Source organism: Notolepis coatsorum, assembly GCF_963971535.1.
Source record: "Notolepis coatsorum genome assembly, chromosome: 16".
In the NCBI taxonomy this organism is placed as follows: Eukaryota; Metazoa; Chordata; class Actinopteri; order Aulopiformes; family Paralepididae; genus Notolepis; species Notolepis coatsorum.
In genome coordinates, this window is record NC_140180.1 from 41,504,558 (window position 1) to 41,519,386 (window position 14,829).

Below are 14,829 nucleotides of genomic sequence, written 5' to 3' on the forward strand. Positions count from 1 at the left end.
GGAATAGTCCCTAACGAACTTTCACTTCCGCGTTCGAGATGGAGCGAGTAACAAAATGTGTTAAAAAACAAAACAAACATCTTTGGATAGGGAAATGCAACAGGGAAATATAACGCTTCTTTTAATAAACAGGAGCCATACTTAAAATACGGGTTTATTGCAACAGGTCGGTGATTCTTGCGTGCCGAGCCGACGTCCTCTCTGCATAATATGTGGCGACAACAACAACGAGGAAATGGTTGTTATTACAACTGTGTTCAAGTTGGCAGATAAAGTAGCTGCATTCAACGCCAATCTGGAATTGGAGGGCGGCGAGTGGATATGTGACATGTTTCAAACATTAGCAGGGATTTTGGAGGACTGAACAACAAACAAGGTATGGTGAGTCGTGTTTTCATGCATTCTGTCTTCTGATCTGTTCATCACCCGCCGCGGTGATCTGCAACAGCTGATCTGCTGTTCATGAATGAATGAATGAAAACTTTATTTAACAGATTGCAGAATGGGTACAATACAGTACGGCGCAATACACACAATTGTTAAGCTGATCTGCAACAGCTGAGAGCTGTTCATGAATGAATGGATGAGTGAGAACTTTGTTTGGCGGATTGCAGAGTGGGTGCAGTGCAGTGCGGCGCAGTGCACACGGTTGTTGGGGGGATGCAGACCAGAGAAAAACCTTTGTCTTTTTTCAATATCAGTATATTAAATTAGCCATTGTTTTTGATCCTGGCCCGCCAAGCAACGGCTTGGGGAAAATCTGGCCCGCGGCAAAACCTAATTGGCGACCCCTGCTGTACACCTTCCACACAGGAGGTAAAATGTCAACATATACAAACAAAGCCAACTGAGATAAGAGGTTAAAACTTGGACACTGGCTGAACACAGATGTGTACCGACAGTTAGTTTGTCTACACCACCACCGTGTTGTTGGTTGGGCTGCTAGTTTTGGAGATATCTGCCGTAGAGATGTTTGCCGTTACTCCAATACAATGGTGCTGAATGGCACTCAGTTTGTGGCGCTCAAAATGCCAACGAAATACATAAAAAAAGATAAAGTAATGCAAGTAAAAGCAATGTCTATTTCCAGAAACCATGACCCGGTTACTCAAGATAATCCACAGACCATGCTGTGAGTAGTTTCATGTAGGCAGTATTTGCTTTTTACTGAAGTACACCCCCATAATAATGTAAACATCTCTATGGCAGATATCTCCAAAACTAGGCAAATCACACCAAAACTGCGGATGGATAGATAGCACTCATATTACTACTAATATGCAAGGTGATAATAATAATAAACTTTATTTGTATAGCACCTTTCATACAGAAACTGCAGCTCAAAGTGCTTCACGACTGAAAAAAGACAGGCATAAAATGAGCACATAAAGTGCAGACATATAAAATTACAGTTTTTCACATTAGGATCTAACATCCCAACAGGCCACCTTGTTTATGGTTTGATTCCGTTTTAAATAGACAATAATAAAAAGAGTAAGATAAAATACAGAGTAAAATAGTGCAGTGCAATAAAATAGGTAGAATAGAATAGATAAAATATATATTTTTACAGTGCAATAAAATTGTTCTGGATTACTGTTCAACAGTTCAAAGTCGTCTTTACCTTCTGTTTGGTATCCAGTTTAAAACTTGACAGTCTTCCCTCCTGTTTTATACCCACTTTGTGATCTCTTGTTTTGAGTTGTTATTCGTAATGGCTAATGAATTCATTCCAGTGCATTAACCTGTTTAACTGAAGGCAATTCCCCCAAAACATGGTTTGGAAATAGTGACTATTCAACAGAACATAACTGGGCTGATATAAGGAGTAGGGAAAAGATAACGATGTTGTTAGAAAGCAGTGTCGTCTTTCCAACAGTGCAGAGAACTCTAAACATGTTTGGCTGTGTCAGTGTGACTGAAAATATAGAGCAACCCACATATTTCTTAGAACCAAAAGATAAGAACCAAAGCCACTGCCCGCCACATTCTCAACACCAGGGCATCCTCTGTGAGCATTTGTGGTAAAGAAAAGAAACCTACCTTTCTGAACCTTGTCACAGAGCAGGTAGACCTCCTCTCCTCCGGTCACACAGCCAGCCGTTCGGTCCATCCTCACTATCTTCAGGTTGGAGGCGTTGGGGGCCTCTGGAGGGACAGACACAGACGTGTGGTCAGTGGAACAGTCCGTGTACACCAGCTATTGACCAGCTTTGTATGCATTACATACAAAGCTCTAGAACGACCCGCCCTGGATTCTGAGGGTTAAGTCAAAACTTGTCCTAATTAATTATTGCATGTTAGGATTGTGTTTTTGAAGGGATCAACAGAAAGCTCAAAGAGTCCTATAAGGCACATTTCCCATAACGACAGAGGGCAGGAAAGGTTTAAGGTACATTATGCAAACGAGACAATCAGCGAGAAGATTCATTATTTTCCCGTCTTCAGGGTGACGGAACAGACAAAACAGTTTACGGCGCGCAGACCAGAGGAGCCTACGTTTACAGTTTCCCAGGCAAAGTTATGCAGTGAGTAATGAACATTAGAATTACATTTTTTACATTATATTTTGTCGTTATGGCCAATACTGGGGCAGGATCAGCAAAGAGAAAAATACAATAAGAAAAACAAAGAGGAATGTAGAAAACCTAAAAAGGACAGTAATATATTTATATACTGCCCTACGAAGGCAAAAAGCAGTAACTTCTGTAGTTTAGCTGGAGACAGAAAGATACACACACAGACGCAACCAATTACATGATCTCCCCCAGGTTTTCACCTGGTGGAGATGATGAATGCTTCATAGCTGGGCTGGAGTTGGTTCACTTTCTAAAATTAGCTTTATTAGCTTTTTCCTGGTCGTGCAGGACTGACAGCTTTTTCTTGGCCACGCAGGGCCGACAGAGGAGAGAGGGAGAAACGGGAGGAGAAGAAGGGAAGACATGCAGCATATGGTCACCGGGTCTGGGAAACGAACCCGGGACGACCGCTTTGCGACTTAGCGCGCTATGTGGTGTGCTACTGGAGCGCCCAAGTTGGTTCACTTTCAACCAATTCAGGAAGTGGAACTGAAATAAAGTTTTGGCATGAGAAGGTTGTCATAATCAATCAACCAAGATGTAATTTGGAATGGATGCTGTATCATTAGCAAATTAATAGCACGTTCTGTTTCCATGCCGATATGAATAATACAAGATGAGAAAGAATGTGGGCAAGGCTTTGACAATCTCTCACACAGGACCCTTGAAGGTAGTTCTTTCTGAAATTGTAAGAGGAACTCCTTTCTTTTCCTCTAAGGAGTTCTTCTGTTCTGAGAAACCATAGAGAAAATGAATTGTGTGCTGCCTGGAACTTGACTGATAGCAGAGTTGGGGTGGATTTTACTTTCTATTGTCAACAACAACAAGAACAACAACTGCAGTTTATTTCTTAATGATAGAGAATTCATTCTCAGTCATTTGTAATAGCTTAGATATGACAGCCGTCGAAATATCAAGAGGTTTTAGGGTGAAGAAGAGCAGATTGCACATGGAGTTTCAGGTCTCAGGCTTGCTGAGAGGAAGCAGAATGGAGGAAGATGGATGTTCACAGCACTGGGGAAATGAAAGCAGGCCAGCCTGCTGTGGTTCATGAATAATAAGCTAATGGTGAGATCTGAGCGGAGTGGTATGGAGGCGTTCATTTTGACATGGCCTGCATCAAAAGTGAAATTGTTACTTCTGTTGCAGTTGTTATTGGTTGGGTTATGGTTCACATTGCCAATTGACAAACGAACCAAACTTTCTAAACAAAGCCATGTGATCACGCAGGTCAGCCTTTTATTGGACATAATTTGAATCCCATACCTGCCAACATTACGCTGTGAAAGATGGGCTTCAAACTTGCAGGAATATGGTAGTTTTGTCCTCGCTCCTTACATTTACTCTGATGTGCAGGAATAATTAAGCGTTGTGTATGAAAGGGATGAGACCAAATGTATTCCTTCTGTCCCGCACCGGAATTCCATGTAAAAATGTCTTAATCCTTGGATTAATTTAGCGTCCATTTATTGTTAGAATCGGGCACGGCTACTCATCAGTTGCTAGTTAAAAAAGGCAGTAAAAAGCGCTCAGGTGGCGTAGCGGAGATTGCGTTCGTCACCAACACCGGAGACGCTAGGATTCGCCTGTTCGAATCCAGCTCACAGCTCCGGCGTTGTCACCAGCTTGGCTGGCCGTTCACACTAATACAATTGGCTGTATTAGAGGGTGGGAAAGCTGGCGGGGTGGGTCCGGGTCGTTGTAAACAGCGACTCCTACAGTTCGGTCGGGGCGCTTGCTCAGCGCGGATAGGATCTAAGGGGGGTAGTGTGATCCTTCCACACATTACACCCTCTCAGTGAGAGTCCGCGCTGCCAGGTGAAAAGAAGCGGTTGATTGGCTAGACGTGTGTCGGAGGAAGCATGTGATAGCCTCCACCCTCCCAGACCGACTGTGGGGGGTAAGTGCGCAGCGACCAGGAAGGGGATTGGGAATTGGCATAACGACTAACATTGGGATGGGAGAAAATCGGAGGAAAAAGGAGGGGGGAAAAGATTAAAAAAAAAGAAAAAAAAAAGCAGTAAAATAAATGTAGGCTCTCAACTGAAGTGAAAAGGAGCCGCAAAATGAACAAACGGAGATTAGCCCAGAGTCATGTTCCGTATGAATGAATGTATCTGCAGAAGAAAATCACTCTGGGAATTGTATCAACAGTGGGGAGCCCGTGCACTGAAACGGTTTTAATTAGGCTAATAATTGTTTTGTGGATGCGTGTTGCGATTATGAAATGGCACAGGGCTGCCGAAGGGCGCCGGCAAGCCCACATTACAATGCAGACGTTGTGGATAAAGCCAGCTCAAGCCATATGAGAACCAACTGGAGATGAGAAAAAGGGAGAGCAGATACTTTCTCTGTGTTCATAGTATAGAATGACTTTCAGTCAGTCATCCTTTTCGGTAAACGAGATAAATGTTTGGAGTGCCCTACCAAATGAAATAAAAACAACTGATCTGAAGACATTTAATGAAAAGCTGAAACCAAACCAAACCTGCAATCATTGATCACTGATCATGCACTCATACATACACACAGATAAGAGGTACAGACACACACGGACATGTACAGACAGATAGAGGAACAAACACACATGTACACAAAGCTAGAGGAACAGACACAGAGAAACACACACATATTACTACAGTACACGCATGCATGCACATGGACACAGTCCGACACACACACACACACACCTATAAAGTTTAAACATAATGCACATACACTGCCATGAATTAGGGAACACACGCACACATACGCAACACAGGTACAATGGCTGTAATATGATTTAATTATTGTAATTACTTTATGATGATGTAAAGAATGTCACTATTAATTATGTGCTAATTTTAATGAATGTACTTTTGGTAATGATGATATGATAGATAGATAGATAGATAGATAGATAGATAGATAGATAGATAGATAGATAGATAGATAGATAGATAGATAGATAGATAGATAGATAGATAGATAGATAGATAGATAGATAGATAGATAGATAGATAGATAGATAGATAGATAGATAGATAGATAGAGATAGATAGATAGAAAACTTTATTGCCATTTCAACACATGGTTGATTGGGATTTGTCTCTGTGCCAAACATACAGTACATACAGTATAAAAACATACAATATAAAAACATACAAGAATACATGCAATGCAATCCCTAAAGTAGAAGTATTTCACAAACAATGCTGCAGTGCCTAAAAGAGCTCAGTGCTCCAATTTAAAGTGCATATTGTGTGCCTGTCGGTGTCGGCTAGTGCTAGCCCTTATAGTACAAAGTGCCTGTGCATTAGGACTTGAGTTCAGGTGACGGACAACCTCGGGATATGTGCTATTCTTAAAACGAGATGTCCTACACCTGAGACTTTGGAGTCTTCTGCCAGAGGGAAGGGAGTTAAAGAGGTAGTAAGCAGGGTGAGAGGGGTCACCGATCACCTTCTCCCCTTTCCGCCTGATGTGTGTGGCATATATATAGGCCACAGAAGGAAGATCACAGCCAATGATTTTTGACGCTGTGCGTACAGTCCTTTCTAGCTGTCCCCTATCATGGACGGTGATGTTTCCGTACCACACCGTCACTGAGAAGGTGAGGACGCTCTCCACAGTGGCTCTGTAGAAGTTGAGCATCGCCTCCCTGGACACACCAAACTTTTTAAGTTGGCGCAGGGAGTGGAGCCTCTGGTGGGCCTTGCTGATTATGTGGCTGATGTTAACTTCCCATTTTAAATTATCACATATGGTGGTGCCAAGGAATTAAAAACGGTCTACCCTCTCCACCTGCTGGCCATTTATGAACAGAGGAGGGTGGATCCAAAGCGACTTACAAGTTCTGTATGACAAGTCATCAGGAAGGGTACAACTTTATCAGCTGAGTAACAATAACCAGGGACAGGAGTTGCAAATTAGCTTTGGCTAGAAATCATACATGCAATGCATCTGTATCTTGTTACTGTCTTTGTTGTGTTTGAAAAATGTTTTCTTTTGCATTGTCCCTGACAAATAAACAAATAAAATAAATGATACAGAAAAAGGTTGTATGTATGTAATGTGAATGTAAAAGGTTCACAAGATAGTAGCGTCAATTTCCCCCGCTTTTTAAAAAAAAATACACCCCGGCTAAATTTGTTTATTAACCCTCCTAGATGACAAATCCATTGAGAAACGGACCTTCACTCTCCACGGTCACGGAAGTGCCACAGATGACCCTATTAAGACCCCAGAGGACGTGACACACAGTTGACAGGGTGATCCTTCAATGTGGCCCAGGACCCATTAGCGTACACACCGTTAACAGAATGTGACCATATGCGGACCAGACCACCTCTGAATGTGGTCTGTGCGATCGGATCTCAATGTGTCTTTTTTAATATAATTTAAACCGATTTTTTTTTAAAGAAGCCAGCCTGGCCTAGGATCAAATCCCAGCGGAGCCTTCTCACTAGGGATGTCCGATATTATCGGCCGACCGATATTATCGGCCAATATCGGCAGTAAAATGTGATATCGGAAAATATCGGTATCGGTTTAAAAAAAATAAAAAAAAAATAACAATATTTGTTATATATATATCCAGTGAAATTATTAGTTACCTGAAATTATTCAGTTTTTTGGACGGGGAAACCCTGCATATATCGGTATCGGTTGATATCGGTATCGGAAATTAAGAGTTGGACAATATCGGAATATCGGTATCAGTAAAAAAGCCAATATCGAGCATCCCTACTTCTCACCCATGTCTCCTCTACTCCGTCTCCCTCTCAGCCCTCCTACTGAGCTAAGGGGAACGCTAACGCTAAGGGGACTGGACTTCAACAGACTATAGAAAACTCACTGCTGTCGTAGATGGGATCCGAGATCACGGGGTCCAGTTTACGGGAGAAGCCCCCGTCGCTGTCGGGGAGGAAGGCTGTGAACATCAGACGCACCACGCTCAGGTCCATCTCTTTAGACTGGTGGGCTGCCGCACTGCTGACCAGGCACCGCTGGTGCTCTGCACACGCACACACATACACACACGCACACACACACAGAACAAATCATACAATTTCCATGGACACACACAAACATTTTGTAAGCTACCTTCTCCTCCCTTCCCCAAAACAAAGTCTGGCAAGGAAGGGTTTGATCAACGTATTATTTCACTCAATCATATTCTACTCAAAAGTACGACTTGAGCCATTTCATTTGATGCCATTATCTAAGCTTTAGATAATAAGATAACTTTAGATTCTAAAATAATATAAGTCTGACTGCATGCACCACACACACAGAGCAAAGAAAATCAATTTTACAATTGTACCCAGTCTTATAATCTTATTTTCAAACAGTTTCCAGTTTGGTGGGATGAGAAAATAGCTATTGTTCCAATACGATAAAACTTGTTTCAAGAGATCTCTCAGAATACTGTACTGTGGGGCGGCCGGGTAGCGCAGCGGACTAAGCGACTGTCTACCACCACAGAGACAGTGGGATCGAATCCAGCTGTGGTGCTTCCGGGTTGGCCGATCGTCCATACTAACACAATTGGCAGTGTTAGCGGGTGGGAAAGCCGGCGAGGGTGGGTCCTGGTCGTTGTAAACAGCAACTCCTACAGGTTGGTCGGGGCGCCTGCACAGCGAGGGAATGATCTGGGTGAGGTAGTGTGACCTTCCACACGTTACACTCTCCCGGTAAGAGTCCGCGCTGCCAGGTGAAAAGAAGCGGTGGGCTGGCTACACATGTGTCGGAGGAAGCATGTGATAGTCTCCGCCCTCCCGGACCGACGGTAGGGGGTAGAGTGCGCAACGACCAGTAAGGGGATTGGGAATTGGCATAATGACTAACATCAAATGATTTAAACTGACCAATGGTACGGCATGAATGAACCTTGACTCCACCTTGTCCTATAAAAGCCAGGGGGCTCTTTCTCTCTCTTGTACCTTGCTTCTAACCTGACTTCTTGACCTCCCCAGCCGGCCTAGAGGCTCAATACAAGATGAAAAGACTTCTTATGTTTTGTTTCACCATGCAAGCTCTCCCATATGAAAATGAACTATAGAAAAACCTATAGCATTCCTGTGGTTTCGAGATTTACCACAAAATATTGTAGCGAGTCGTGATAGTGGTGGAATATTAGAGAAATGCATGGTTAATCACTTTAGTATTCCTGTCGCTTTCCCATAGAAATTATTATAATGATTATATATAATGATTCACTACAGTAATTGGTGCGTACAGGAAAGGAAAAACAGGAATAGTATAGTTTTCCTCTAGTACACTAACCTGTGACATCCCTGGGCACACGGAACTCTCCCGGGAAGGTGTCTATCTCGGGGTGGATGGACACGCCACAGTTGTAGCCCATCCTGTAGACCTCCGTCATACGCTCCTCCAGGACCTTGCTCACATTCTTCTTGGTCACATGCAGGATTCCCAGGTTGGGAAAACTAGGACAGAAAAATACACAGAAAGGATTGATGGGACACTGGAATATTACTCCCAAGTCGGAAAGCTTTCTCCACATGTGGCAATTAAAAGAACTGCCTGCAGAGCAACGATAGGATATGGGATAACTTTCAGGAGCATTGAACAAGGGCTACACCGAGGAAACGTGGCGGGAGTTTTAATGACAGGAGGGACATGGTTGGTCATTCCTTTCTATGTATAGCCTAATATAGCAGCGTAATCAAAACGTTCTCAAAAGGAAGAACACAAGTTGCATTATTCAGACACCTCAGTCGACAAGATCTCACTCTTGATCCCGATTTAATAAAAATAAAAATACATAAATAAGGCGGTCAGGTGGCGTAGCGGAGATTGTGCTCGTCACCAATGCAAGAGGCTGCGGTCTCGACTCCCGGAGAGTCAGCATTGCCTTGGCTTGGGCTGATCGCTATACTAACTCGTTTGGCTGAGTTAGGGGGAGGGAAGCCGTGGGTGGGTCCTGGGAGTTGTGGACAGCGACCCCTACAGTTCGGTCGGGGCGCCTGCACAGCGAGGGTAGGATCTGGAGGGAGGTAGTGTGACCTTCCACACGTTACACTCTCCCGGTGAGAATCTGCGCTGCCAGGCTGGCTGCCGGCTGGCTGCACATGTGTCGGAGGAAAACATGTGACAGTCTCCGGCCTCCCGGACCAACAGTAGGGGGGGGGGGGGGGGGGGGGGGGGGGGGTGCGCAACAACCAGGAAGGGGGTTGGGAATTGGCATAACGACTAACAGTGGGATGGGAGAAAAATCGGAAAAAAGGAGGGGGAAAAAGATAATAATAAAAAAAAATTAAAAATACATAAATAAGCAAGCTGTGTTGGCTCTTCTCTGCCCTTAGTACCTAAAGGAGCAATAGGCGGCCGTTGATTTTGGGCAGAACTTAAAAAGGAACACACAAACTTTTTGGGAAATTAGCTTATTTGCCATCTACCCTGGAGTTAGACAAGCAGATACATACCCTTTTCTTCTCTGTGCATGCATTAGGCTTAGGGAACAGCCCCACCGTTAGCCTAGCTTAGTGTCATTCACTGGAAGTAGGTGTGCCAGTGTAGCCTAGTTCCCAACAGTCACGAAATACACTCCAAATACAACTCCAAAACTTTCATGTTGGTATGGAGGCTTTGCTGAGGTTTCATGTTGTGACCTGTGTATTCACCACGTAAATAAAAACAGATATCTAATCGGAACCATTTTTTGCCGAACCACTGCTGCCTGGGCGCAGTGATTTCATCACCTCAAAAGCCCCGTTTTTCAACCCGGAGGGGTTGACCAGCCGGGAGAACCTGAGCGGGGAAGATTAATCCTTCAACAACTACTGTACAGTCAATATAATAACCCCCAACATAAGGAAGAGCATGAATAATGGTGCTAAATAAATGTCTAAAGTGATAACTGCTTGGTGGTTTACAGCAGTGACTGAACGCGGTTCAAGTGCAACTGGTGTAACATTTCAGTGGCATGATGAACGGCATTTCAGTAAACTGACCCTGGACACATGAAACACAAGTGTGTGTGTGTGTGTTCGAAGTAGTGAGAGCGAGAGAGAGAGAGAGCAACGTAGCAGACAGAGAGGGGTAATGGAGGGAGGCAGAGATGGAGGGAGTATGAGATAGTGCACATACTCACATACCCATTCTATCCTTCTATCTATCTACATGTATCTATGAACTAAACGGGTGAGGGAAAGAGAAGGTGAGAGAGTGAGAGAGAGAGAGAGAGACAGAAAGATCACCTGATCATGGAGTCTTTAGGCTGCATGTCCGTGACACAGATGCCCTTGTCACACTGCTTGCCCACCAGACTGTGAGCGTGGAGGTGGGCCAGAGTAGAGTTGGCCGTCACCAGCTGGACCACCACCCGCGCCATGCCCTGGTAGTTTGAGATCTGGGAGGAGGGGAATAAGGAGAGATTTAAAGAGAAATACGTATAATCATGCAGCAGCCTAGAGGTTAGTGAAACCATCACATAACTGGAAGGTCACAGGTTCCATCTCTGCAATAGCCATATACACCCTGGTAGGGATATCAGACTAAAACAGTATCAGTATCTGAGATGTACCTAGTGTATACACCCTGGTAGGGATATCAGACTAAAACAGTATCATTATCTGAGATGTACCTAGTGTATACACCCTGGTAGGGATATCAGACTAAAACAGTATCAGTATCTGAGATGTACCTAGTGTATACACCCTGGTAGGGATATCAGACTAAAACAGTATCATTATCTGAGATGTACCTAGTGTATACACCCTGGTAGGGATATCAGACTAAAACAGTATCATTATCTGAGATGTACCTAGTGTATACACCCTGGTAGGGATATCAGACTAAAACAGTATCAGTATCTGAGATGTACCTAGTGTATACACCCTGGTAGGGATATCAGACTAAAACAGTATCATTATCTGAGATGTACCTAGTGTATACACCCTGGTAGGGATATCAGACTAAAACAGTATCATTATCTGAGAGATGTACCTAGTGTAGACTAGATACACCCTGGTAGGGATATCAGACTAAAACACTATCAGTATCTGAGAGATGTACCTAGTGTAGACTAGATACACCCTGGTAGGGATATCAGACTAAAACAGTATCATTATCTGAGAGATGTACCTAGTGTAGACTAGATACACCCTGGTAGGGATATCAGACTAAAACACTATCAGTATCTGAGAGATGTACCTAGTGTAGATACACCCTGGTAGGGATATCAGATATCAGACTAAAACACTATCAGTATCTGAGATATGTACCTAGTGTAGATAAACCCTGGTAGGGATATCAGATATCAGACTAAAACACTATCAGTATCTGAGAGATGTACCTAGTGTAGACTAGATACACCCTGGTAGGGATATCAGATATCAGACTAAAACACTATCAGTATCTGAGAGATGTACCTAGTGTAGATACACCCTGGTAGGGATATCAGATATCAGACTAAAACACTATCAGTATCTGAGATGTACCTAGTGTAGTGTAGATACACCCTGGTAGGGATATCAGATTATCAGTAGGGTTGGGCATCGTTTGGATTTGAATGATTCCGATTCTCCATTTCGATTCCTGTTCTAAACGATTCTCGATTCCCATTTTTAGAGGTGCAGGTCAAAACAGGTCACAGCTTATTTCACAGGAGAAAAGATTTATTTGAAAAATCCTTTTTTCCCCCCATACTATTCACATTGTCAGTTGACTTGATACAGTTGAATTTGGTTGCTGTACTGTAACTAGGGTATTAATTAACAAATTAATTTATATAAAAAAGAATAATAATAATAATTCCGGTTCCTAACTTCCGGTGCCCAACCCTAGATATCAGACTAAAACACTATCAGTATCTGATATGTAGCTACTGTATATGGAGGATCCTGGTAAGAGATATCAGACTAAAACAAACTGTAAGAGTTGTCAAGTCAATACAAATATACCACATACAATTAATAAACTGTGACCTAAGCAAAATGTACACATTTATTAACAAATATATTTTTTTTATAGAAACATTCAAAGTAATATCATAATAACAGAAACTGGGAAATTACACCATTCTACAATAACACGTTTAAAGTTGTAGTGACAACCGACATTAAAGATCCTATGAATTCTGTGCCTTCGGTCATAAAAAAACAAATAGTTTAATCTTTGAGCAGACCTCTATACACAGTATAGGTTGCACCATAAACAATAACAAGCTTTTTAGCCTTGGCAGGAATTCAAAAAGGCCAATCGTCAAATCGACAAACAAAAGCACAGTCAAATGTTTCACAGCCCAGATACGCAGCTGGAAAGAAAAGCTAATTTGTTGGATTATTCTGAAGTGAGTGCTGGTGATTGCAGTCAGTGGTTTGATATCTTCTCAACTTATCTCGAGTCACAAGGACTTCAGAGAGACAGAAGAGTGATGTGATGCTTTTGGACATGTTGTCATCACTTGGTGTTCTGCTCTCTTGTGTGGTTAGTCACACACTTTCTCTTGGCATAATGAGTCACTCCAGTCCACAATCTCATTTTCAATTTAGGCCCAGGCTCTAGACAAGTACCCGTTTGTGAGCATTGCACACATGCTGTATTGCTTAACCCTTTCACTACGACAATACGGATTAACACTTTCACCGCCACACGACAAAGGGTTAACCCTTTCACTACCACACTACAGAAGGTTAACCCTTTCACTTCTGTAGTGTGGTAGTGAAAGGGTTAAATGCACACACACTCACTGTGGGCCGAATAAAGAGTTAAAGGGGACATGCATTGCTATTCCTTTCACTATTTGGGCAACTTTACACAATTCCTGTGAGTCTATGGAACACATCTGTAAAGTATTTTGCAAAAAAATTCATTGTTTTATATTTTTAATCAATTACTCAAAAGCAAAAAATTTCGACTTCAAGATTCCAAGCCGTTTGTGCCGGGCTCCGCCCATAAGCGCTTTGAGTGACAGTCGCCCACAGTCTGCGACTGGCACAGAGAGAGAGGTAGAAAGATTGAGGGGGATACTAATTAATTTCGCCGCGGTGGGGGGGGGGGCAATGCATTGGTAACTTGTTTCAAATGACAATATATACCGCTGTGAATATTATTGCACGGACAGTGATATCCCAGGGAGAAGCCCCACACCAGCCCCGCGCGCACACACACATTTACACACTCCTGCGTGCGGTCCCTCTCTCTCTCCATGCTCGCCGGTCAGGTTGTGTGTAAAATGCGTGTGTGTTTGTGTTTCCCCGCATGCCGGTCAGGTTGTGTGTGTGTGTAAATGCGTGTGTGTTTGTGTTTCCACACAGCCAGGTTGTGTGTAAATGCGTGTGTGTTTGTGTTTCCCCGTGCGGCCGGTCAGGTTGTGTGTGTGTAAATGTGTAGAAGCTCCTGTCCCTCTCTATCTCTCTCTCTCTCCCTCTTTATCTCTCTCTCCCTCTCTCGTTCTCTGCCTCTCTCTGTCGGCACCCTCTTGAGGAAGTGCAGGTATTACTATTTTCACTCGCATGGTTGCGCTACAACCATAGAGGGGGGGTTAGTTATGCAGATCAGTGCCTTCACATCAGCAAAACAGTCAAATCAGAATGACCTAATTCAATGGGGGAGGAGATTGTTTCAACTGAATTAGAGCAATCCGTAATTAGAGACACAGACCCATTGATACTAACCCCCCATTGCTATAAAACAATGCTAAACACTGGAAAAGGCCACTTATAAGACACGGGCCCTTTAAGGGACTATGTTCCGGTCTTTCAAAGAATTACTGTCACATGTTCTAGGCTTGAAAATAGCTCACGTCCCCAAATTGCAAACAAGACACTCAGAAGAATAAGGCTTGGCGAAATTAAAGAAATTCATATCAAGACAATCATCTGGAACTTTTCCAATACCGATATCATGTGCACAAATGCAAAATCACATTATAAATAACCCAGCTGATGTTCATTAAATTGAACTGCAGGGTAATATAAAGTGTCAAAACCAAAACTCAAATAACATGCAGAAATTAAACTTAAAGGGATAGTTTGGTTTTTTGGACACCGAGTTGTATACTTTAGTGTTGTATACTATAGTGTAGCCGATGTAACGCTAGTAGCTTACTTACCGAGTCACCGGGTCAGAGTTCTGGCCGGGTTCCGAGCGAAACGGCAAGCAAATGGGGTCTCAAAACCAGAGGTTTCAAAATGCTGGAGGACTGTGGTTTTGTGTTGGAAATGGGTAACTCTGGTCTTTATGCATGTTGTGGTTTAAAATATTTCTGGTTTTGTGACCCCGTTTCTGCCCTATGCTACCC

At 43.1% G+C, this 14,829-nt stretch overlaps 1 protein-coding gene across 1 annotated transcript in view; it reads right to left on the reverse strand.

Annotated features, from left to right (window-relative positions):
* nfkb1 (nuclear factor of kappa light polypeptide gene enhancer in B-cells 1) overlaps window positions 1–14,829 on the reverse strand; it is a 92,235-nt gene that overhangs the window by 42,801 nt on the left and 34,605 nt on the right. Inside the window, exons 6-9 of the mRNA XM_084331290.1 lie at window positions 10,784–10,935; window positions 8,847–9,010; window positions 7,417–7,575; window positions 2,044–2,148 (exon numbers count right to left, since the gene is read on the reverse strand). Of these exons, the coding sequence (XP_084187416.1) occupies window positions 2,044–2,148; window positions 7,417–7,575; window positions 8,847–9,010; window positions 10,784–10,935 (580 nt within the window). The remainder of the gene's footprint in view (window positions 1–2,043; window positions 2,149–7,416; window positions 7,576–8,846; window positions 9,011–10,783; window positions 10,936–14,829) is intronic.